The 26,050-nt window shown below is 36.6% G+C and overlaps 1 protein-coding gene across 1 annotated transcript in view; it reads right to left on the reverse strand.

Annotated features, from left to right (window-relative positions):
• The window catches only part of LOC149534865 (acetyl-coenzyme A synthetase, chloroplastic/glyoxysomal-like), a 217,189-nt gene that overhangs the window by 176,567 nt on the left and 14,572 nt on the right, over positions 1–26,050 (reverse strand). Inside the window, exons 4-5 of the mRNA XM_089807220.1 lie at positions 4,211–4,333; positions 3,929–4,097 (exon numbers count right to left, since the gene is read on the reverse strand). Coding sequence (XP_089663346.1) covers positions 3,929–4,097; positions 4,211–4,333 — 292 coding nt within the window. The remainder of the gene's footprint in view (positions 1–3,928; positions 4,098–4,210; positions 4,334–26,050) is intronic.

Here is a 26,050-nt window from a genome sequence, read left to right on the forward strand (position 1 = left end):
ATTTGGTGAATCATTTAGCATAGAAGCAGTTGATTTATTCCCTCATTTATATGGCAAATACCCAAACCTACATTTGCTTTTTAGTGAATACATTGAGCAAATTTGTGGTTCAGTTGACAAAAATTCACTGGATTTCTGAAAATTGTGTTCTTTAATACTTGAAGGCATGATTCATTATGGATTGAGGTATGTCGGAGATGTAGAGTTGATGTTGCATAGCTTTGTGGATTCAAATAGGTTGTTGATGCTAGTGCTAGGAAGAGTACTTTTGGGTTTTAATTCAACTTTGGGTCAGGTATGATATCTTGATTTAGTAGTAAGTAGATGAGAATGGGATTGAGCTCAATAGATGGAGACTACATTTGCAGCCTCTTAAACTAGTTGTGTGGCTATTTGGCTTCACAAGTTGATAGCAAACGTAACCGATTAGATGTTGAAGCCCACAATCATGTACTCTAGTGATTCTAGTTGGATCAAGTTGTAAGAATCCAATATTTCATGATTTCTCTAAGCATATAGACATTTGGATCAGATTTCAGAAAGGAGCAGTGGTGCTCAAGTATTTTCAAATTTTTTATGAAGTCTTAATGATCTTTTCCAACCAAAATTTGCAATATTTAGTAATCCCTCCTTGATATCCACAGCCACAACAGATGAGGAAAAAAGGACAAAATTGTTCTCGACTCTGGAATACTTCTCACCAAGGAACAAAATATTTTGAGACCAAAGACTATGATGTAGAAAAAAATCTTCAAATTCAATTCCCACCAAACTGGTTCACCCTATATCACCCAAGTTATCCTTAAAATAATCTATAGTACTCAAAAGCCAGCCATCAATTGCTATTGTCCATGGACTGTCAACATTCTGTAGTTCTTAAAGCTTTTCTGGTGTCCACTTAATGGCATTTTCCAGCCAAGCTCTGCAATCTTGAGTAGTATCTTATCCTTAATATCCCCAGGCACAGCAAAACTGGAAATGGCCCTAAACATCCTCAACTCTGAAGTGCACCTCACCAAGGAACAAGATTGTTTGTGACTCGGATAAAAATATGGAAATATTCTTCAATTTCAATTCCAAGCGAGCCTCCAAATCAATCAGTGGTGACTTCTAAAAATGTAGCACATACTCGGGCATTAGTCCTATGTACTAAATGGAAATCCTCAAAATAAATGTATTTCCATGGCAACAGTTTTATTTTCCTATTCTCTTACCACTTCACTCTCTTCATACCTGAAATTTGCAATTTAAAGTCATTTTTTCCTGTATAGACCTATTATTTCATTCCCAAAACTATTTTCTTTAATCTCAAGTTTTTGACCAGGGCATGTAGGGCTCTCACAATAATTCCATTTCCATTTTCTTGACATGTCTTTCTATCCCTATTTAATGCAAAGCTTGCCGATTGCAGCTTTACAATTTCTAAGTTATCCTTTTCAGAAACCTTTCCAAGGATCTCAGAATGCCTGCTTCCTTCCAAGAACCCTATGGAGGGCTCTACTGATATTGTTTCTCCATTTTCTTGACATATTGTGTTGTTTTTATTTAGTACAATGCTTATTTATTTGCAACATTTTAATTCCAATATGATCTTTTGCAAGAATGTTTCTAAGGACTCAGTACACCCATGCTTCCTCCTGACTCGGTGCTCTAAACATGACCTCTAACAACTATGTCACTGGCATTATCCCTAACTTTCAACAATATCTATATTTCAGTTTTTCAACCAGATTTTCAATCCTGGTATTTTGAAGTCAGTCTGAATGGGATCTGAGATCAGACATTGCAAACTCTACGAGTACTTGCCAAGTTGCCATGTGAGTCCAATTTTTGTTTTCTAATCCACGATTTTTTACAAGTTTAACTCAAAGAGTTTTTACAAATGCAAGAAAAATGGAGAAAACAATGTCGATGTGGGTAAAACATTAGTTGAATTTAAAACAGGTTTTCCACACTTTTTTTTTTTGCTATAAAACCATGCATTTTCTCTTTGCGCCTCCCTCTCATCAATGTTCTTCAAAATCTGCCAACCTTCATGGTTTTTGATTTTCTGTTGAGTTTTGTTGAGTATTTGTTGAGTTTTGTTGAGTATTTGCTGAGTTTTCAACCAGATATTCAATCCTGGCATTTTGAAGTCAGTCTGGACTCTGAATGGAATCTGAGATCAAAGATTGCAAACTCTACAAGTACTTGCCAAGTTGCCATGTAGTCCCAATTTTTGTGTTTTGATCCACGATTTTTTACATGTTCAACTCACAAGTTTTTACAAGTGCAAAAAGAAATGGAGGAAGTAATGTCAATGTTGGTAAAACAGGTTTTCCACACTTTTCTTTTGCTATAAAACCATGCATTTTCTCTTTGCACCCCTCTCATCAAGGTCCTTCAAAATCGGCCAACCTTCATAATTTTTTATTTTGAAAACCTGCCAGCCTTCCTCATGGTTTAAGTGGCCAAGTTTTTGCTGATTTTTTGCCAAGTCACAAACTTTGGGCTTGTTGAGTACTCTCCAAGTCAGTGATGTCCCCAATTTAACAGGTTTCAAGAGTATGGGTATGTTAGGTCATCATCCTGACCCTCGTGAACTAACACTTGGATTTGAGGGTCTTTGTTTGGTCAGCTTACTATTTATGGTAAGTTGGGAGAGTTGGTTTCTATTTTTAGCAGTGCACAGTGGTGACGCCTTGGGTCAGGTTATCACAATATTTTCATAGAGCATTGACAATAAGAGCATAATGGAGGTTATTAATTAAGTTATATGTTCTAATTGAATGGTGTGACCAAGAAGCCTCTTTAGTGAAAAGTGTGCACAAAAAGACTCTAGCCATTGAGTTGTAAAAGAGAAGCTCTTGAATTTAAAGTTAGAAATACAGTGCCTTGGAAAAGTTCGAACTATCTCACTATGCATTTTTGTTTTGTTATTTGTGAGCCTAAGAAATTTGAGGGTTTGATCAATTTGACGCTGAAGGAATTGTGAATTCTTCTCAGCCTTATGTACTTTGAATTGGTTTGGGAAAGCCAATGAATTGCGCTACTACTGCTACAAACTAGTATTTGAAATTGCTGAAACAATCATTGCTGGAAGTGTAATGTGAGTGCTTGAATTGGACAGCTGGGGTTTCTGATAAATTAAGAGGTATTGACATTGAGTTTGGATTAATTCTGCACATAATCATTGAGATACAAAGCTGCATTCATCTATAGGAGAGCAGTGTTTCATTAAGGAGGGCTGTGATCAGGTTTTCTATAGCAGCGTTGGAGTGGTTCAAGGCTACAAAACACTAAGGAAATATGTGCAACATCTGATGAATGATCTAGGGTCTGCAATTGAAGTTAAAGACCAATTTCTTATCCCTTCATCAGCAATAAAGATACAGTGTTGAACATTTTCATTGTCAGGCTCTCCCAATTATTAAGTTAATGCATTTTGCTTTGGCATTTGTAAATGCTTAGAATTTTCATTATAGCAAATTAAGTTGGTGTGCAATTTGTGAAATTTTTTTCAATTTGATGTGCGTTGCCATCTTACAACCTGCAAATTACAAAAAAATGCTATATATTCTCAAAATTCAAAAAAAATTATAAAACTTCCAAAACACAAAAAAAAATCAGTTCTTCAGCACAGATAGAGTGTGAGCCAGCAGGGCTCATTACAAAGTCTGAGTTTACAAACAATCTCTGAGATAATGTCCTAGACACCTATGTAGTAGATGAAGTCCTCAAAACTTTTTAAAAAGTTGATCTATTGTTGATGTTACTAATCATCTGCAAGCAAGGAATACCTTCTAATTGCATTTACACAAAAACGGATAATAATGGTAATAAATGAAGAACTGAAGATCCATATCTACAGAAAGGCAAGGAGGAAATTTCAATGCATTTACTGTGAAACTCATGATAATGGTAAATATGAAGAACTCAAGATCCATACCTACAGATACTCCATTTCTAGATGATTCTTCCAGAGCATCATCTACTATTTCTTTCAAATTGACAATTTTTGCCCCCCGTCGAACGGCATTGCAAGTTAGGACTGCTTTAGGTTTGCAGTCCACAATTCGTTGGGCAAGGGAATCAGATGAAAATCCAGCAAATACAACCTAATTATCATGGTAGAGACAAAATTAAATCACCAATAAGAAAAGTTTATAACAAAAGAAGTAACCCACTGTTATTATTCTTATGTCAAGAAAAGCAATCCATTCATACACACCGAATGGACAGCACCAATGCGAGCACAAGCCAGCATGGCTATCGGCAGTTCTGTTAACATAGGCAAATAAATTGCCACTGCATCTCCTTTCTTGACACCAATATCTTTCAAGTAATTGGAAAGCTATACAGAAAGAACAGAAGAATAAATCAGCTAGAAAACCTTTTTTGCAGTTTGCAGGTAGATGCTTTCCAAGAAATGAATGACAGCAAAGAAATATTGTGTCATGTAGCATTCATTTACCAGTTAGACTGGTAAGCAATGTGTAGTTTGTCATTTACCAAGCTATTCATCAACTGAAATATTAAGTTATCTAGTATTCATTTACTTAGGTTGGTAATCAACCGTATATTCCATCAATTGCCAAGATAGTAATCTACTGGAATCAGCAATCACTAACAATAACTAAAACTATCAAGAAAATAGAAATGGGATTGATATTGTGATTGGCATATTAACGTATACCCTTTGACAGTGTAATAGGTAGAATTTGTTATCCAAATTGTCAAATCATTCCTTTGTACGGAGCATTAATTTGGTGAAAAGCTCTTATTCAGTTTAGGCATTATTCTGTACTGTAGAATCCCATCTTAGTCAACCGCAATCATACCGTACTGTAGAATCCCATCTTAGTCAACCGCAAACATATTTTATGGGTCTCAAAGTACAAATATGTTTCCCAATAATTACTCTTCAGCCCCTAGGTATTAGTGACAGCTTACAGAACAAGCTGTTCCAGAACATAGATCACATTAGTAACTACAAGCATAACTAGTATGGTTTGGATCTTTGACAAGAAATCATATTCTTTGTACAAACAAATAATAATCATTATCTATTTGCCCATTTTTGCAAGCTTCAAGTAAATATTGCCAAACTAATTGTCCTGGCCTGTTCTGAAGTGTGCATGGACTTGACATGTTAAGTGAATTGCATTCACCACAACCAGTCTAGAAGAAAATGCGGCCCAACTAACAGGGGGATGCTATCACTAACATGATTATTTCCAAAAAGCCTCGGGCTGGGAGGATGACACCGGCATAAGCATCACCTGTGCTAGTATCAAACATTGAATCCAAAAGCAATTTCAAAGACAAATAGATATAACATGAGCAGCTTCCATGAGACTGTCAAAAACCATAAGCAACCGGATATACTTGCCTGGAGACAAATAGCTAGACTACAAGTCAACAACTAAAAGTTCTGATCAACAAAGTAGCTATTATAGACCATCAAGTACACAAGTTAGATAAATTTATCATACCAAGATAATAAAAAGCTCAACAACCTATAAAGCTTCAGGCAAGCATTTTGGCAGCAATGAGGTACAAAACATGTGTCAAGACTCAAAATATATTCCAACACCCACAATGTTATTAGCATAAATACAACAAGGCACAAACTCAAGGAGCTATGGTGTTGGAAGAATGAATGAATTGAGCTTGAGAGAATCGAGTAGCGGCAACTTCAATCTGTGCATGCATTAATCGATGAGGAAGTTTAGTGGCAGTTGTAACTCATATTGTCCAAATCATTTTAGACATAAAAACATGGTGTTATTACATCACTATGGTTAGCAATAAGTGCCTCTATGCATGGTGTTATTACATCATTCTGGTTGGCAATAAGTGCTTCTATGCACAAAGTATAGTCTAAGTATTATATGATATCAAATACCTCCTCTTAATAGCTAGATCCTAGACAACTCCAATTTTATCCTGAAATTTGACAAAGAATACTGTTCTGAGAAGTTAAGTCATTTTATTATAACTAAGTCACCAGATTCACTCCAAGAGCGCCCAAAGTCATGTTCAATTCTTGTCCAAATTCAGGTCCCTATAAAATCTGTTACAAATTTGGCCACAATAACCAAAATTCGCTGCAAATCTGACAGACAGACCCGGGAGGAAATTGGAAAAATTTGCAACAAATTTGATTTCCAGTGGACAAACCCACGCCGAATTTGGTCCAAAAACCAAAAAAAAAAAAAAACAGTTTTTTAAAGATATTTTTAGCCTAATTTAGTCTATTTGACCCTCCAACCCAAAATCCAACCACTAAAAATGGCCAAAAGGGTTGTTTTATATGTCGTTTGTGCATATGTGAATGAAAATAAAACTTCTTACCTAAATTGGTAAACTTTCTTGTTTTGTTGTCATTGCTCAAGGGGTGTTGACAAGTGATTGTTACATGCTCTAATCTTGTTTGTGAGCTATTCTTATGTGGTTGCTAGGGTGGACAACTACTCAATGACATTGACAAGGAAAATTTCAACATAAGAGCTAGGGTTTTGTTTATTTGTTTGTTTTTTAATATTTATTTTGCATTTTTGTTACAAAATGAAATAAGCACTCTAATTTTTAATTGTTTTTGGTTTGTGGGTTTGTATGCTGTGTGTAGATACATAGAATGGAAATTGTTTCTAGCACCAACATCTCCTGGTTCAAAAAAACCCAAGCTCTCCACTATGTAAATATGTGGAAATGGTTCAGCAAATGCCAGATGAAAGAGGTTATGCTTGGATTAGTAGCCACTGCAAAGTGGAATATAGTGGCTCTTATAGTAAAGTGAAGGCATGAAAGATCGGGAATAGGGTTTTAAACAAATATCTAAAGGTGGTTTCCTCAAAATTGTCTTCGACCAGCGAGGTGACGAATATAAATTTTGGTTTTCTCCGTTTTCTGATTTTTCTAGTTTTTGATAAATTGAAATGCAATGAAAAAATCAACTAAACTGAAATAAACAACTGCAAACCAATTTCACACTAATCTGAAAGTTTGAAACAAATCTGATCTTTTATTATTGCCAAATGTCATACTAGAAAAAATTAACTAGTAATTCCGGGCATAAATATGGCAGGTCTTCTACAAAATTGCCCTCCAAAGTACCTGCTGCTGGTATAGCTTGTATGGCCAAGTAGACAATGTAGGTATTGCATGTGGGGGACAACTACCTGATGAAATTTATAGGGCCCCTCAAATATACTCTCCAAGTGTAATGACCCGTACCAGCACTCTAATAATTTGAACCAGCACTGAATTGTCCTAAATCCCGTTTTCCCCTTAAATGTAAATCTTAGAGTACGAACCCATATAACAGATAACCCACAATATGAATAATCAATGATATTCAGCTAGGTATTTACTCAAACTCAATCTTAAATAACACACTTAGAAATGTATCCACATGCAGATGAAATATGAACAGCAAATAAACCCGAATCCTCTCCAATAAATATGTCTTTTCAAAATGATATATTAAGACTCAAGCATATGAAAATGTAGTACAAATCCAAAGCACTAAAGCAGCAACCTTTCAATGAATCCGGAAGCGTGTTATTGACTCATACATCAGCAGAATAATAACCAGCAACATCCAAAACAGCTCCTAAGACGTTATTGTATTATACAACAACAATACAATAACTAGCAACTATAAATCCAATCTTAAACACAGTTCTACAGTCAGATTGGAAAACTAAAGAGAAGAACCCGTAAGCACAACCGAGACACCTGAAATGATATCTCCCCTGACAATGGGTTTTCGTCCATTGCCTGCCTGCACGAGGGGCTACGTCCTCACACTAGCTGAAAGCTGAAGCGTTCTGAAAACTCTCACAAGAGAGAACTGGAAATCTGAATAGTAAATCATGCCTGCAAAAGGAAGGAGACTCTTCTCTTTTATTCTCGCAACGAAGACCCCTTCGACTTCCTTTCTGGGTTTCGTCTTATCCCTCCTCGTCCTTTTGTGACCACAAAGAATATTAATTTGACCTCTAATAATAAATTTCTGGCTTACATAGTCAAATTTAATATTATAAATTCGTTCCCTCTTGATAATTCTAATGTCCCCAAAGAAGGGACATTACAAATCTCCCCTCCTTGAGATTGCTTTCCCCTAAGCAATCAGTACCAAGATCCCATACAAGTCTGCAGGAAACCCTAAATTCCAAACTGAAAACAATTTCAGCCATATTGCAAAGCCAAATGTCTTTCTACAATAAGACTTTTAACCGGATCCCTGGATCCCATATAACTCTCTAAAAGAACTCAACACCTGCACCTGTAAACTGTTCAACACTGGCCAACACCCAGACCACAATAAGATCCTCGTCTAACCATAGATGTAATCTGCCAACACCTGGGTCCTAAACTCTGTTATGTCGTTCCGCAGCTATGATGAGGTAGAAATATATCCAAGGTCCATGTATAATCCAGTAGAGTGTGAAGACCTGACCCAAACGGATGATGTAAGAAATGAACTGCTCCAAAGCTGAAAGTAGCACTCTGGGTGCATCAAATACCATATTGTCATTATCAATTTGGATAACCTCTGGATACATAGGTACTATGAATAAGAATGAAGCTGAAAGAGCATTACCTATGACCAAAACATAACTCTCCTCAAAACTAAACCAAAATCTGTCCAAAGGCTGATGTAAAAGATCCAACCAACTTCGGTATGGTGTGAAAATAGGAAACCAATGTGGACTAGTTCTGCGATACATAACCGTAGTCAATTCGCCACTTCCATCCTGTGACCCATATTCATTGCTAGGAATTATACCAGGATTCCATATCTTGAAATCAGAATCATCTTCATCATGATAACCAAAAAGAGAGTCTTCGTTTATTTTAAAAAGAGGATTGTTGGAGATCCAATCAGTGTCAACTTCAAACACAGGATTATCGATAAGCTGAAAGTGATCTGAAACTTGGATACTTGAATGCTTGGGACAATTATCCAAGGCATACGTTTGCTGGATGCTATCAAGTTCATCAATCACTTCTAGAAAAAATTCCTGTCTCTCTTTATACTCCTGCTCTTGAGAGTGATTCATGGTCCTAATCAGATTTTCTGCTTCCTGCAGAGTAAATCGAGCCTCATCCAGTGCCTCGTAAGTATCCTTAATCTCCCTTTTAAGCTCCATAATTTCATTCCTTTCTTTATCTAGCTGATCACCCTGAATTTCAGAAACCTTAAGAATGTTATCCCTGTTGGAAAGCAAGTACAAATATTCTGATTTCATGGATTCAAGAGCTATTTTGATCACCTGCAGATCGGCAACAAGCCAATCTTCTTTCCCTTCTCTTCGTGCCTTCCTGTAGATATCCTCAACCAACTTGTGAGTGCTATCATAATGTACTAGAGAAGACACAATTCTCTCTTCATTAACTTTCAACTGACTCCTTAAGGTGTGCATTCCCTGATCATCTTTTCGAAATGGTTCATCATTTTGTTGGGTCATCGTGATATGTTCTTCTCATTTAATGTCATGGGCATCAAAAGTAGAAGATTCATCATGCCAAGATTCCAACCAGCAATAATCTCGAGTGCAACAGTCCTCATCCGCCTGTTTGTCAACACTCACCTTCATTTCACCAACATAAAAACTTGTATCTCGTGTAACATCTTCAATGTGAGAAGGTTGCCCATCAATTTTAGTTGTCTGTTGTTTTGTTTCAAGACCATCCATATGATAATTCTGGTCTCTTAGAATTTTTTCGTACAACCTTGTGTGTTGTTCGTTTGCAAAGAGATCTTGGGCCAACTCCAGATACTTTCTTTTTGCCATATCTATCATATTTAGCTCCTTGAGATAAAGGTCCATATAATCATTGAATGAGAGATTATTCCGAATTCGGGTAGGAAGAGTTCTATTATCTCTGTAAATGTCGAAGTCAACAATCACCTTCATTTCACCAACATAAAAACTTGTATCTCGTGTAACATCTTCAATGTGAGAAGGCTGCCCATCAATTTTAGTTGTCTGCTGTTTTGTTTCAAGACCATCCATATGATAATTCTGGTCTCTCGAAATTTTTTCGTACAACCTTGTGTGCTGTTTGTTTGCAAAGAGATCCTGGGCCAACTCCAGATACTTTCTTTTTGCCATATCTGTCATATTTAGCTCCTCGAGATAAAGATCCATATAATCATTGAATGATAGATTATTTTGAATTCGGGTAGGAAGAGTTCTATAATCTCTGTAAATGTCAAACACTTTTGCTCTTATGACAGATTCTGAATTCTGAACTTGTAGTTTCCTAGTACCTCTCAAGATTTGGATCAAATTTCTTCCCATCGCTAAATGTTGTTATCCTATTACCGTGAGTCCAGAAAGCAACTAAATTCTGCTTTATTCTTCGTAATATGAATTCTACAAATTAGAGTCACAATGGCCCTTATGAAATTTTCAACACTTACTAACCACACAGCATTATTTTCATGAGCTTTGCATGCTGAAGGTCTTCCAAGTGAGGGAAATATAATCTGATTCAAAATATACAAAATAAAACTTCCCTGTATGACATTACAGACTTTAAGTACAAACAGACCTTTTAATTTCTGCTACAGGATGTTATTGGTGTGATTGCAAGTTGAGAGGTATTGACGTTGATGCGAGATTCCAACTAACTTTGCTGATCTTGCACTCACTCAGCTAACAAAGATAGCCCAAACTTGAAATCAAATTTAGTTTGTTATCTTCTTCAACTTTCCTTTGTTTTTTTGTAATACAATATCAAAATCTTACTTCACTGTCGCATTGCCTTCAAGATTTAACTCAAGTCACCAATGTCTCTGCATGATACTGTATCCTTCCCGTGTGCATATTGAGATCCAATTTATGAATTCTCAGACAGAAGATTCCTGCAGCTGCTCATTCATTCTACAATAAAAGCTTTCTTGCACTACCTCTTTCCTTATACCACCGTACAAACTCCAACCTGCTTGCCAATGAACACAACGCCTTCCTCTGACCTCTGTTGCAATCAACCCAACCTCGCTGTTGTAAGTAGCTCCCAGTTTCCAAATATATTGTTCAACTCTCCTGTTGTCCAGTTGTGTTAAACTCCCACTGTGAACTGTAGAGTCTCCTGTAGGTAGAGAATTTGTGCCACACTTCTGTTGTTTCATAAGCTGAGGCTTCAAAAACCACAGTGGTTATCGCCGTCCTGTATTCAACATGAATAACCTTCACAAAAAATACTAAGCACTACAATAACTTCCGACTTCAAACAATGCCAGTTGTTTGATAGTAACATCGAATTTAGGAGGATAATACAACACCTAGCTTTAGCAAACAACCATCATTTTCAACACTCCTGTTACTGACCGCTACCTTCTAACTTCTGAACTTCATTCTTCCCTGGTATTGTTAATGCAATAGTACTGCCCAGACTTTTCAGACTATCTTACTTACTGCACTAGGAGTGATAGCAACTAAAGAGCCTAGAACTAAGTTTATCAGAAACCTTGAATTCACTATTGAATTTTCCGTCCAGACACTGCATTATGGTGTAGTGCAATTGCTAAAGTATCTCCTCCTTGCTGTTAAATGTGATTGTATAGAGGATGCTGTGACCAAAGCAACAGATGTTTGAATTTATGATGTGCAGTGGAAGAGATTCTATGGCTCTTATGAGACTCACTAATAACCCAACCTCCCTCTTACTGCATATTCGAGCATGATAGACTACTTCCCCTGCCTTGCAAATGTCCAGCTGTAAGCGCAGAATTTTTATGTAATTGCAAAAATGTATCAAACAAACCATTTGAAGAGACTTATGTGCAACAGAAATGGGTAGCAGTCCAGATTCCGTTGGTTGGAGGCTGTGCGTAGCTCATAAATTTAGCACCTCCTTTTTCCTCTTTCTTTCTCCATTGCCAACTACATGAAAGTAATCTTTGACTTACGTAATTCATCAGCATTTTTTAAACCAAACTTCAAATGAATGGCTGAAAAGGAGGAAGTTTGTCACTGACACATCTCATCTCCATTTCCAGCATCTATAATTCCCGGAAGTCATTGATTTTGAGTAATGCTTAGACGTTACTAAAGCTTCTTAACGGCTCCTACCCATCACCCGAAATTATAAACGTCTGCCAAACTCATGATTCTCAATAACCATGGGCCCGACTGCATTTTTCTTCCTCCTTTATGCAATCTGGAAAGTCCTACCGCGATTCTTGTTTTTTTTTTAAAGCGGCATCAGTAACAATTTCTGCTTCCTCCACGTGTAGTGACGCTTCCTCTCGAATAGATTAAGTTTAAAATTTCGTCGGGAATAGCCAATGCTCTTCTAGCAATGCAACCGGCTTACCACGTTACGTGTCTCGTCTGATGCGTTATCCGTAACTCCCACTGCCGCCGCCAATGTGAGTAAGTAGAGGTAGCACTTAGCGCGTCTAAAGATCATTTGACAGCGTTACATTATTCTTGCTTGTCGTTTTATTTTAATTTTAAAACGAACGTAACTCCCTCCGGAACAACTGCTATTTACGAGGAGTCCATGAATATATCGAGTTCGGTCTAGGAAAAGAGGTTCACCATTGCTCAGCCACTGCTGAATGCTCAGAAAAATCACCCTCTTGCCTGATGAAAATGTAGTCACCTGCTCTAGAATACTCCTGGGACGGCTACCATATCAAATCTGGACTTTCACACTATTCCTAAGACCTTCCAACTGTTGTGTGAGAGTGTCTTACTGAAATGCTTTGAGGTAACACGTGATGACAATACCTGACAAGAAGTAACCTACACGCGTTTTCTTATACTGCCCTATGCTCACTATGGAATGGTACACGCCGGCTTCTAAACCTTTCTTCACCAACAATGGTGTCGCCTTGGCTGGAGAATGGATAGAATACTCCCAGCGCTAGAAATGCCCTGTTCAATGATGACCAACAATCAAATCTACACCAGTCGGGTTCTACTCCGTACGTGTTAACAAAGGATGCTCATGTCAGTAAATAACTCCTTGCACGTAGCCTAGAGTGAATCTTGCTACCGTTTTCTTAGACCAATGTCAAGGCCCCTGCTATCCAATACAAATACGACTCCCTGTATTGGACCAATTCTATTCAAAAACTTCTAATGCAAACAACAAAATGGAACTTACTTTTTTGCTTGAACTGGAAACTCACCCCTCTTTTTTTTTTAAACAATCAAGTTTGTTACAGAGTTCATTTCTTAGAGAAGGTACACGATCTGATTAGCCTGATTTCTCCCTTGAAATGATAAGGTGAAAAGTACGTTTTGTGGCAGATAAAATATTCGGGTAACTTCTCATACAGTATTTGCTTTTCTGAGATTTCTGAAGATAAATCTTCGTCTGCACCTTTTTGCAATGGTTCCCCAGTATTCCAAGTGTTCTAAGTAGACAGACCCCAACAAGGATATCCCCAGAATTTCAAATCTTGTATTCCAAGAATTTTCTCTTAGCTTAAAATGTTTATGAAATATCCTTATAGAAACTCATCACTATTATAACTTCACAAGCTGGCAGGAAAACCAGCTCTGATACCACTGTAACGAACTGTACCAGCACTCTAATAATTTAAACCAGCACTGAATTGTCCTAAATCCCGTTTTCCCCTTAAATGTAAATCTTAGAGTACGAACCCATATAACAGATAACCCACAATATGAATAATCAATGATATTCAGCTAGGTATTTAGTCAAACTCAATCTTAAATAACACTCAGAAATACATCCACATGTAGATGAAATATGAACAGCAAATAAACCCGAATCCTCTCCAATAAATCTGTCTTTTCAAAATGATATATTAAGACTCAAGCATATGAAAATGTAGTACAAATCCAAAGCACTAAACCAGCAACCTTTCAACGAATCCGGAAGTGTGTTATTGACTCATACATCAGCAAAATAATAACCAGCAACATCCAAAACAGCTCCTAAGACGTTATTGTATTATACAACAACAATACAATAACTAGCAACTATAAATCCAATCTTAAACACAGTTCTACAGTCAGATTGGAAAACTAAAGAGAAGAACCCATAAGCACAACCGAGACACCTGAAATGATATCTCCCCTGACAATGGGTTTTCGTCCACTGCTTGCCTGCACGAGGGGCTACATCCTCACACTGGCTGAAAGTTGAAGCTTTCTGAAAACTCTCACAAGAGAGCATTGGAAATCTGAATAGTAAATCATGCCTGCAAAAGGAAGGAGACTCTTCTCTTTTATTCTCGCAACGAAGACCCCTTCGACTTCCTTTTTGGGTTTCGTCTTATCCCTCCTCGTCCTTTCGTGACCACAAAGAATATTAATTTGACCTCTAATAATAAATCTCTGGCTTACATAGTCAAATTTAATATTATAAATTCGTTCCCTCTTAATAATTCTAATGTACCCAAAGAAGGGACATTACACCAAGGTACTAATCTTATTTGAAATACATTACTGGCACCAACCCCAATTGAAACAATGCATTCACCAGCTGTATGGGATGCCATTCTCCTTCTTGGGGGTGTATGGCCTAGAAGAACACACTACGAAACTCCAACTCACTACACCAGGTCTTATCTGCAGTTCTGATATAGAATCTTTGCCTCTCCTCAGAAAATTACATAAATCTCTCCACAAATAGTAATCAAATTGCTCCTTTTAGCTAATGTAATAATGATTACCTAACCTGCAGGCAAACTGTGGGTACGTCCAACTTGTCTTCTTCAAGCATTTTCCTTCTTGATGAAACCGCTGCAACCTTGAAATCAGAGATCCAACCACAATTCTAGATAAAAATGATAAACCTAGTTTTGTATAATGACCTCCCAACTAAGTCATTTCATCCGTGAGATTCGGATTTCAGCACACTTTTAATCTTTCTGAACTTCTTTCGAATTTTGTGATATTTAATATAATATTGTTATTTAATATAATAGTATTTTATTTTAAACTGATATTGAGTTATTTAGTTAAATTGTTTAGTAGTGTTAAACTATTTTGACAATTTTGTGGTTATATTACTAATATTTAAAAATACATAAATATATATACCTAAGATTTAAAGTCGAATTTTTTTCCGAATTTTTACCCTTGCTGAATTTCATTCAAATTTTATGATCGACGAACTCGAATTCGAATTTGAACCTTGTGACTTAGACTCCCAAATGCCTTTTTTAAAAACTCAAAACCCTAGGTCATCACTTTTGGGATTTCCATGATTTCCTTTTATTATTATTTAATAAAATGTCTCTACTTAAAAAATGACTCCTTAGGCATCATATTTCATCATTATAATATTTCCCCCTTCTTATTACAATATTTTATGCCTCAAATGCCTAGGAAAATGGGGTCAACTTATTAAAAGTTGTTTTACTATAAAGTAACAATAACATCACTTCAATCTTTATTTATTTATGCTCACAACTTAGGAAATATTAAAATATTTTCTTATTTATTGATAAATCCAATCTGGAGCTCAAAGTCAAAATCCATTGTAAATGTTTTGATCACCTCTGCTATCTAAACCCTTACGGGCTAATTAGAAGTTTCTCCTAGGAAATAGGAGCTTGCCCTAAATATTAGGAAACTCGTCTAAAGTACCAGAAACAGTCCCATGGGTCACTCAACTCCTTAATCCCCTAAGTGGTCAACCTGCTAACTGCTAGTTCTCCCTGAAATCTAGGGATGCTCATCAAATAAAGAGAAATGATCCTATCAACCCCAAACTTTTGTTGCAAATACCTCTAGAGCCACTTCTACTAAACTAGGATTTCCTCCTTAGAAATAGGAAAGGCACATAGTCACCAAACGATCCTAGAGGCCTCTAGATATCCCCTAGACTACCCCAGCCAATCCATAAAAGATAGGAATCCCTCCTAAATTTTAGAAGACTATGTCAACTGCCTAAAAAGCTCATGCATGGCTCTCCAAGCCCCTATACTAGTTCCCTCTACACTTTGTTGACCTATGGAAACCAAATGCTAGACCAACCTGCTATTCTACTCTTGTCACCTAGAAAGGGGGCATTACAAAGCACATTAGTGTTTTATCCCTCAAAAAGGATTTAAGTATTGTACAAGGAAGCCAAGAGTTGATGGGGTAGTGCCTAAAACCCTTAATGCGAACCATATTGTGAACAAATATATTCGAGAGAAAAAACAAGTAGATGAAGCAGTTGGGAATGCACATGCCCATCCTTTGCAAAAGTCTACAAGTAAAACTAAAAAAATATCTGGCTTTAGTTTCCACTTCCAACGAACAAACCCTAGAGAGCCATCCATTCTTGTGTGTTACTCAAAAACTGTTTATGAATAAGCGAGCAAAGTGGCGCTTGGCAATGTCATTTCAGAATGAAATTAGAGACATTGTCAAGCAACAAATGGTGAGATGCATCTATGCAAAAGGGTTGGGATAAAATGTTGTTTGCTCACTATATTGGCAAAAAATGGTGAGATCAATTAACGAGACTCCAAGGGGGTTCAAGGGCCTATGTTATGAGAAGGTGCACATCACTTCATTGGACAAAGCGGTGAACCCTGTAGAGGCTTCTATGCAGCCCATCAAGGATTCATGGCTCGAAACATGTGTGTCCATAGTATCCAATGGATAAAAAGATGCAAGAAATCGCCCTTTGGTAAATTTTATTGCAGTGCCCACAAGAGGTGCAATGTTTATTGCAAGTTGTGGATTGTGAAAAGAAGGTGAACGACAATCCATTTATTGCAAACATTCTCATCCATGCCATTGAACAATTTGGCCCTCCAAATATTGTTCAAGTAATAACCACAATGCCAGAAATTGTAGGGTTGTTAGGTTGTTAGTTGAGGAGTGCTTCAACCATATTTTTGGACACCTTGTATTGTCCATGTACTCAATCTAATCTTGTAAAAACTAGGCAATGAATTGAATGGATCAAAAAAATGTATGAAAACATGCAAGAGATTCAAGTGTTTGTCACAAATCACCATATGACGAAAGTTTATTTAGACAATTCTCAAGATTGGAGCTCTTGAGGGTAAGTTATATTATTTAGTAAACTTCTAGTTTCTAATTTTTTATTTTAATTTTGATTTTAACTTATTAATGTTTTGATTTTAAAATAGGTTGTTGAGACCCATTTTGTCTCTGACACTATTGTTTTGAGATGTCTTGTGAAGGTTAAAAAGGCATTGTCTAGAATGCTAATCAATGCTAATTGGAGTATATGGAGGCAATCTAGTCGTACAATGGTTGTAGTAACTAAGTTAATGATACTAGATGACTCTTGGTGGGATTGTGTTGAGTACCTCTTGAGGTTCATTGAACATATATTGAGCATGATTTGATACACTAACATGGGTAGGCATTGCTTGGGTGAAGTATATGATGGTATAGGCTCCATGATTGAGGATATTAAAAATAAATGAGAAAGAGCAAGATCGTGAAGAAACGTTCTTCAAGGAACTACAAAAAATCATGGTGGAGAGATGGAACAAAATGACTACCCCTTTCCATCTCCTTGCTTTTGCATTGAGCCCCAATACTCTAGTCAATTGATCCTTAAGGACTAGAGTCGCCCCATACAAAGATCTTAAAAGTTGCTCGTGGGCATAATGTAGCCCTTCATAGAGTCTATCCCAATCACATATGGCCTATGGTAAGGTCTAAGTTCATGAGTTTTACAAGCACCAATGTGGTGATGAGGCTCTTGAAGACAATAAAATTTTGATGCTCAAAAATAGTGATACTTCCATGGACAAATGTACCAACACCAACAACCTTTTTCCATCAAAATTTTATGACAAGTTCTTAACTCTTAAGATTCTATTTTCTAAATTCTTGTTGATGAATATTGAATTTGTTTTTTTTAAATTTTAATCAAAACTGTGAACTTTAATTTCAAAATTGGAAACCTTAATAGGTTGCTAGTTCATCATTATCTAAGAGGAACTAGAGCACATACTCCATCCACTCAATAAAATGCAATAGACTACATTCCAAGAAGGTGGAAGACTTGGTCTATATGCATTCAAAGTTGAGGCTCACTATACACAAACAATACCTACAAAAAAGGGAGGCAAAGCATTGGGATGTTAAACCGAAGTATGCAGAGTTGGAAGATTCAATTGCCCACCTTGATGCACTTGCAGTTGATGATGATGATCACGAGCTACATAGTGATATTGGGGCTTCTCTTGAGGCTGACATTGCTAGTGTTCGTGCTAGTGGGCACTATTTGTGCTAGTGGGCACTATTTGTGCTTCTATTTGCACCAAATGAATGATGATAATATGTTTAATGATTTGTGATAATTATTGATTAGTGATGGCTGATAATTAATGTTGACATATTATTTTTGAACTGAAACATTAGTATTGTGGTGTATTTTGGCATTTTGTTATGTCATTTGGACTAAAACGTTAATATATATGGAGGTGTATTTTTCTATGTTGCTTTAAATTAGCATAGTCGTGTATTAACTTACTTGCTACTAGACATATATACATAGATATATTTTTGAATGGAAGAACCCAAAACGAATCCAAACCCGACCAAAAAAAAAAATTGAATGAACTTTGAACACAAATCTCAAACCCAAATCTGAAGCATAGCAGTTTAGTATTAAAATATGGATGCTAGGATGCACAAATAACATCAATTTTACACCACTTGCCAAATGATGTAATGATAAACTACAATGTTCTTGGTACGAGCATGATTACTTGAGTTCTTCATTAACTTAAAGATTCTTTGAATGTCACAGAGATATGGAGTTACTACCTCAAAAATGGCATTGGTACCTACTTTGTACTCTACTCCAATGGAAGATAAAGGTGTTGTATGATAAAGAATGATCAGCTAAATAACAACTCCTACGCCAAAGGAGTAAGAAAAGCTAAATTTGATTGCATAGAGCTTTCAAAATAGAATCGTCTATTCTCTAAAAACAAATATATTGTATGACGAAGCTTGCCCAATTGCAAAACAACTCCTAAGCCCAAGGAGAAAACATAACCAATAGTCAATCTACAAGTATCAATTGAACCAGCCCAATTTGATTACATCTACCTTCTCCGCCTAAAACCACATGTCCTCCAATATAGAAAGCCAAGTCTAGAGTACTTTTGTGTTGTCATGTTTTTGGGTTTACCCTAAATCTTTCCCAGCACCCTTTAACAATGGTTCATACTGATCCTTGCCCTCTTAGATTAGAGTTATCCCTCAATGTTCTGATCTTCCTTGATTGATGCCTTGAGGTATGGGTGAGTGATGATGGATAAGCCCCCTTTAATGCTTGGAATCAGTTATCCTTTCTACCAAATTAATCTCCCTTTCTTATCTCTTCAAATGAAACCTTCTCCCCTTTATATACTTTGATGTGACAAAGACAACTCTTTGTAATGGTCACAAACTTCAACAATTACCACCATTCTAAAGGGCCACAAGCCGTCATCATTGTTGCCCCTTTCAAAGAGTTACTTCCTTATATTCTTCCCATTTATTTCTTCTTCCATTAATGCTTCCTTTTTCCTTTTCTCCATTCTCTCCTCTTTTCTCCATCTCCCTTTTCAAGTGAGCTCTTCTCTCTTTTATATCTTATGTTGAGGGAGTCACAACTCTTCATTGCATGCCTCTTGATTTTTCATCAAACTTAATTAATTTGTAATTATATTGTTTTTCTATTTTTTGGTTTGTTACACTAGAGGTAGCACCGCACCCTAACCCAACACCCAACCCACTTACCTTGGACTAATTGCTGCCAATTTGGGGTCGAAAAGGGGCAAACCGAGGCAAGACTAACCCTATATGGATGTACCAATTTGCCCACAAACCAGGTGCGTCAAGTGAGTTTGGGTTTCAAAGTCAAATTCAAGACTACTAGGGAGTAAACACAAGACTCAAGCCAACTCGACTACCTATGCGAGCTATTTGTAATTATACTTTGTCATTTCTTTAGTATTAAATCCTATTCCCAAAAGGGGGCATTATTATCAGCATCTCTATTAATAGACTCCCTCCTTCCATATATTCCTTAGATGCTCCTACCTGACTGCTTTCTTTGAAAGAGACCATTATGTTGGAGTGTCCAAGCTTACAACTAGTCCTACATCAACCAAAAATATTTTTCGTTTCTTTGCTTTATTTTGGACAATAATTGGTTTTGATAGTTTGTTCAAGTAGACATTTTCTGGTCAACTTTTGGTCAAGGACTTCATCTTGTTGAAGGGCTCAATGAGGACTTGTGATTCAAATCTGATGGGGGTTGGAACAAATTTCGCTGAGTTAAGGTAAGTCAGAGAATTGCCTATGTAAGGAACAAATCAGAGCTTTCAAGTGTCACCTTAAAACCTCCAGCAGTTCTAACCCTCAACCAGTCCACTTCTAAGAAATGTGTCGACTAGTCTTCGATAAGATTGTTGTTCTCATCAGAAGCCCCTACAACTTATAAGGAAGCAAAAATATTAAGCATTTCTCAATATTCAAATAGTTCCTAAGTGTAAGAACCCTTACTAATTTCCACCCAAAAACTTTGCACAAAAACACCAATTCAATGAACACACATTTGGACAAACATTTGTAAGATGCATCATTCAGAATTAACATCCAATATCAAAGTCATTCTGCCAAACAGTTTGCAGCCTTCCTCTGATTATAAGAAACTCCTGCTCATGTTCTCGAAACTACAGATTGCTGTGAAGACTGAAATGAGGTAGAATAGATGACAAATATGAACTACTAATGAACTCAGGAAAATCCAACTGAAGCACTTCAGATTTGCATTCATTAAAATCAGAAAATTCAAATACACAGTAGCAATGGTTACAATTAAGACTGCCATGACAAAAACACAATTATTGTCTGATTTCAATATTAACTTTCTCAAAAAAGACATAAGATTCAACACATCTTCATTACATTCAGCAGTATGAATCGACATGAATTATAAAATGATAACATAGCACCTGGAGTTCAATCCTTTGACTAGATAGAGCAATTTAATCCTTGTTCTCTCAGAGGGAATGATTATTCAGGGGTTGAATGCAGAAAACATGTATTACCATGACCTTTTTACCTTGCTGTAGGTAACCAAGAAAATTTCGTTCATTCTATAGCTTGCCATCCATACACGCCCAACATTTGTGATGCTAAAACTTGAGACACTCCATATTCATTGAATACAAACATATTAGATCATGTTACAGTCTATTTACCTTCAGAACGACTCCTCAGTGAAGAAGAAGCTTTGCGATTTGATTGCCAAAACCCACATGCATGCTGTGTATTCAGAGACATAAAGTGTCAGCCTGGTGAATCTCATCTTACTTTGTTTACTGGCTGTGACAGATTTCAGACTGAGCTCACGCTTATGCTCTCAAGACCTGCTCAATCTGCATTGTTATTTCAATCTGCATTGTTATTTCCCTTACTCAACCATACTTCTCTTATTTCTTTCAAACTTCTGGCAAATTAATTCAATAGTGAACTCAAAGTGAATCCACCTCACATGGAAGGAATGGGTTTCCATCCAATCCTTTAAAGTTCCAGGGGGATTTTCCCTCAGAATAACTAGTCACTGTGTACCAGCGAAAATGGAGAAATCACATAGGATAATCATATAACATGCCAAAATGAGAGTATAAGCTCCATTTATAAAACCCCTGTAAGAAATTGATCCACCTCAACTAAGCAATGTGGGATAAAAGTCATTTGCATTTTTTTATAAGGTTACTTAACTTTTTATATTGTTAGAACTAAGCAATGTGGGATAAAACCCATATTTTTTTTTTATAAGGTTACTTTACCTTTTATAATGTTATAACTAAGCAATTTAGGATCAAACTCATTGGCTCTTTTTATAAGGTTACTTTACTTTTTATTATGTTATTTATAACCTAAAGTAACGTTAATAATATTAAGCCCATTAAATATAAACTAATTTTCTCCATTTCTTCACAAATAAAGTTGTGATTGGACATGCATCCATTTTTAATATTCTATTACCATACCGGGATGAGAAAATAAGCTAACCAGGCTGATCATGAGCTCACTGAGAAGGGTAAATTACTCTAAGGGAGTGGGAACCTCTAATGAGGTGGAATAGTTCCTAGTTCCCAGCACAGTGTAAACCCCTGATAATTGGAACCTGTTCTTATTCCTACTAAAATTCCCAACAATTCTAGTTCCTTGTGAAATCATCAAAAATTCCCAGCCCCAGCTTTTTAGTGAAGCTTTCATGAGTTTGAGAGTTCCTAGGGAGGTAGGAAACCCTGTTCAGTGGTTGGTGCTTTGTTCCCAATGGGATCAAGATCCCGAACGAAAGGCTACAATAAAAAAAATGTCTCAAGAGTTCTTAAGCAGGTAGGAAACTCCAATAAAATGCTTGGTGCTTTATGGGATCGAGACCCTTGACAAAAGAAGAAATATTGGGTTCCTAAGGTGTTTGGAACAGCTGATGAAGTGCTCAGTTATTCATTTCCATCACAGTGGGGAACCTCCATAGGAAAGAAAATGCAGCAGAGCACAACACACTTGAGAATCCAATTGCATGTTGATACATGGTGGAGTGATTCAACCATTTGTGGTAACAGTTCAACTTCCTCTTCCAACAGCTAAACTGCTACACATGGAGTATAAAAGATGCAAGGGGCAATGTGTTTAAGGTGGGGCGAATTTTCAGGATGAAAATCATACCAAAAAGAAGTTCATACTCTTATAACTAAAGCATTTTTTATTGGTAACCTTAAAAAAATTATGCCAGATAATAAAGATATTGAATTTGTTTTTGTAATAATTACCGTTGTTTTGCACAATTTTTTGCACTTCTTCGCAACATTATTTGTCAAACAGTTTGCACACTTCCAAAGCTGTAACGATTTTTTGCATAGTTGTGCCATTTAATTTGCAATTGATTTTCATGTTCATATGTGAAGGTTCATATTATTTTGGCAATACAAATGTAACAGTACAGGACATACATTGACTGCAACCATTATATACAAAAACATTCCCAGATTACAATAAGATAATAACTTGCATACAACTTTGTCCTTTTTGCAGAGTCATTAATGGAGTTCCATTACAGAAATAAAGATTTATTTCTTGTCATTACAGACCTTTGAATCAGGAAGTTCTGGCAAATAATATTTTAATGAATAGCTTCCATACATGATATTGCTGCACCATAAAATTGTCGATTCCACGGTATCTTTCCATATCCCAGTGGAGGATAGAACTGCAACCAGATATGTTTACAAACTGCTCAGATAGGTGTGTCAAAGTTTGGAAAACTTGCGGCAACCTCTGGTTCTGATCAGCTTGTGAAATAGGAACCACGACTGCCAGCAAACAGCCTCTCAACCTCATGCCAAACAACAAAATAACACCCAGTAACACTTTGTGCTCGACAATCTGAAATAGACTCATTTGATTGGCAGAAAATATTATCAAACCCTCACCAAAAACCACAGAAATATCGCCCAACAATAAACTTATCAACAAAGGTGGTCAAAACTACAGATAATTATACTCAACAATAAGAAAAACACTACGCCAAGCTTTGACTCGCAATGGCATCCAGATTTGAAGTTTATTTGCCTTTCCTTCGCCAATACTTAGTCGTCCAATATTGACTGTTATTCAAAAGATGGTATCCAAATACCTTTTTTCCTGCAAACTATAGAATTTTGTCTTGTCTAGCAAGCTTTCACAATACTAAATTTTCATTCATACCTGCAATCTTCAATCAACCCTACAATCCTTTAAGCTCAAGCTGAAACTTTGAATGAACCTCACTGCTTTAACCAATGACAATCTTTCACAGCCAACACTAATCTTCTCTGAGAGTATTTCATCCTCTAGAAGGCTGAGATTAACCAGGTCCCATGTCACAAACCACAAGGGTTTCACCAAAAAAAATTAATAATTACATAAAAGCTATCCAAACCTCCTCATATACTATCCTCACCAAACTTTCAGAAGACTCCATTTTCAAATTAAATATTAATTTTTGCTCCAAAAGATCCTGTTATAAAGATAAGATGATATTGGATATGCAAGGTCCCTGTTTTACATGATTTAACACTTTTTTGGAAGGGATCCCATGAGAGGGCCTACAGCTCTATTTTTTAGGTAGAAGAGGGTCTCATAAGAAATTGTTTGGGGGCTGAAGGATTATTTGGAATCTTTTCCTCCAAATAGGAGCCCCACCTTTTTAGGCCTCTAGATTAAAGCAGGTTGAAAATGGGATCGGGCTGGAAATTGTCCCACCAACTTAGGAGAGATTTTTGCCACATGTCAAAGATTTGCATATCAAAGATTTTATGCAGAGCATTTTCTTGAGATTCAAAATTGTATTATTGTGCGACCAGCTTATCTCTATCGGCGTTGGTGTCATTCCCTTCATTTCTCTTTGGGCTCCTTCAGAGTTGGTTCTCATCGTCTTCGGATCCGGGCTGGTCACCATATGGTTAGAGAGGATTAGGTTTGTAGATTGTGTACTTTGGTAGAAGTTGAGTTTGAGACCCATTTCTTATTTTGTTGCCCTATTTACTATGAGATCAGTGGGAGGTTTTATTGTTTTTTCAGGGATTGTTTCTCTCTTTTTGAGTTCTTCAGTTATGATGATCAGGGGTGTCTTGCACTTTATCTTCGGGAGGCCACCCAACTTCGTCAGCATACTCTTCAGCTAGCTATGTCTCAGATCCACACCTCTAACCAGCTCATTTCCGCTTTTACTCTCCCTTATCATGTGGTGTTAAAAGGCCTTTCAGTACTACTCCTCCTAGATCAGTTAGGCATTGTACCAATCTTTTCAAGCAGCGACACTCCTCCAATGGGCCTCAGCATAGATCTAAGACTTTGAATCGTACACAGTTATATCCTTCTGTTTCTGACTACTTTGTACCAAGGAAGGACTCATAATCCTTACCTGTTGTTTCTTGGTCTTATGTCTTGTTTTAGTTTCTTTTTTGACCATTTTGGTGTTTCTTGTGTGGTCGGCTCTTCTGTTTGTATGCTTAGTCCCATAAACCTTTCTGGTTTTTCATTGGACATTAATATTATTATCTTATCTTATCTTATTTTCCCAAAACCAAAAACTTAGAAACAAAATAAAAGATATATTTTTTTAACATTTTTATTAATTACAAAGTCCATAAGTTTAGGAGACTTTTAAGATGAAATAGAAATACAATATTAAAATTCATGGTACCACTAAAATTAAAATACTCCTAAAAATTCTCAACAGCCACAACTCTATTTTTAAGCAAGCCCCTCTCCATGGAACCCCAGCCTTAATCTCATTCTGAAGAGCTATCATACTAAGGTGCCCATTGAATTTTTTTAACAAAATTAAGCAACCTTAGTAAATAATACATTTAAAGCTAGGATGTCCAATTTGCCCCCCTAGGCCCCCAAACCAGCCATGGTACAAATTAGTATGTGATTCTAGTCCGCTTTGCCTGAGGGTCTGAACAAGGTGTAGCCCATAGGGGGGTGATTCAACTAGACCATGCCCACTTCGGACCTAAGAGAACCTGGGCAAATTTCTAAGAACCAGGTATGAACTTATCTAACCAAATGGGTGAGAACCTCTCTTCTATATATAAGATCTAGGCATTGACTGAAATGAAAAATAGATGAGTTTGCAAGGTAAAGGAATCACATTGTGAGAAAATGACTGATAGTTCCAATCAATAGCCCAAGTGGCTCATAGAAGCAGTTCCAAAAGCTCCTATTCTACATATGGACCAAGTGTTTATCATTTCTTTTCATTATACATCCTAGAGAAATGTATAACAATGGGAAGATCACATAATATTCTTTCTAATTATTACATGAAGAAAATGGTTCATTCTCTAAATGTTATGAGTTTGCATGCTCAATTTTATTCATTTCCTTTACATGAGTTCCTCTTTTGCCTTGCTTTTGTCTCTTGCATTTGCCATTGACTTAAATTTTAACCTGCTATACAGATGGTTCACAAGGAGCTTTTAAGACCTCAATGCCATAATTTACTTGAAATCTTTGAAACATGATTCTAGTCATTGATCAAACGGCATACAAATTGCTTTGGATTCTTTTATCCCACAAAGCCTTAG

This window comes from Cupressus sempervirens, chromosome 10, assembly GCF_028749045.1.
Source record: "Cupressus sempervirens isolate cs-2001-9-10 chromosome 10, ASM2874904v1, whole genome shotgun sequence".
Taxonomy (NCBI): Eukaryota; Viridiplantae; Streptophyta; class Pinopsida; order Cupressales; family Cupressaceae; genus Cupressus; species Cupressus sempervirens.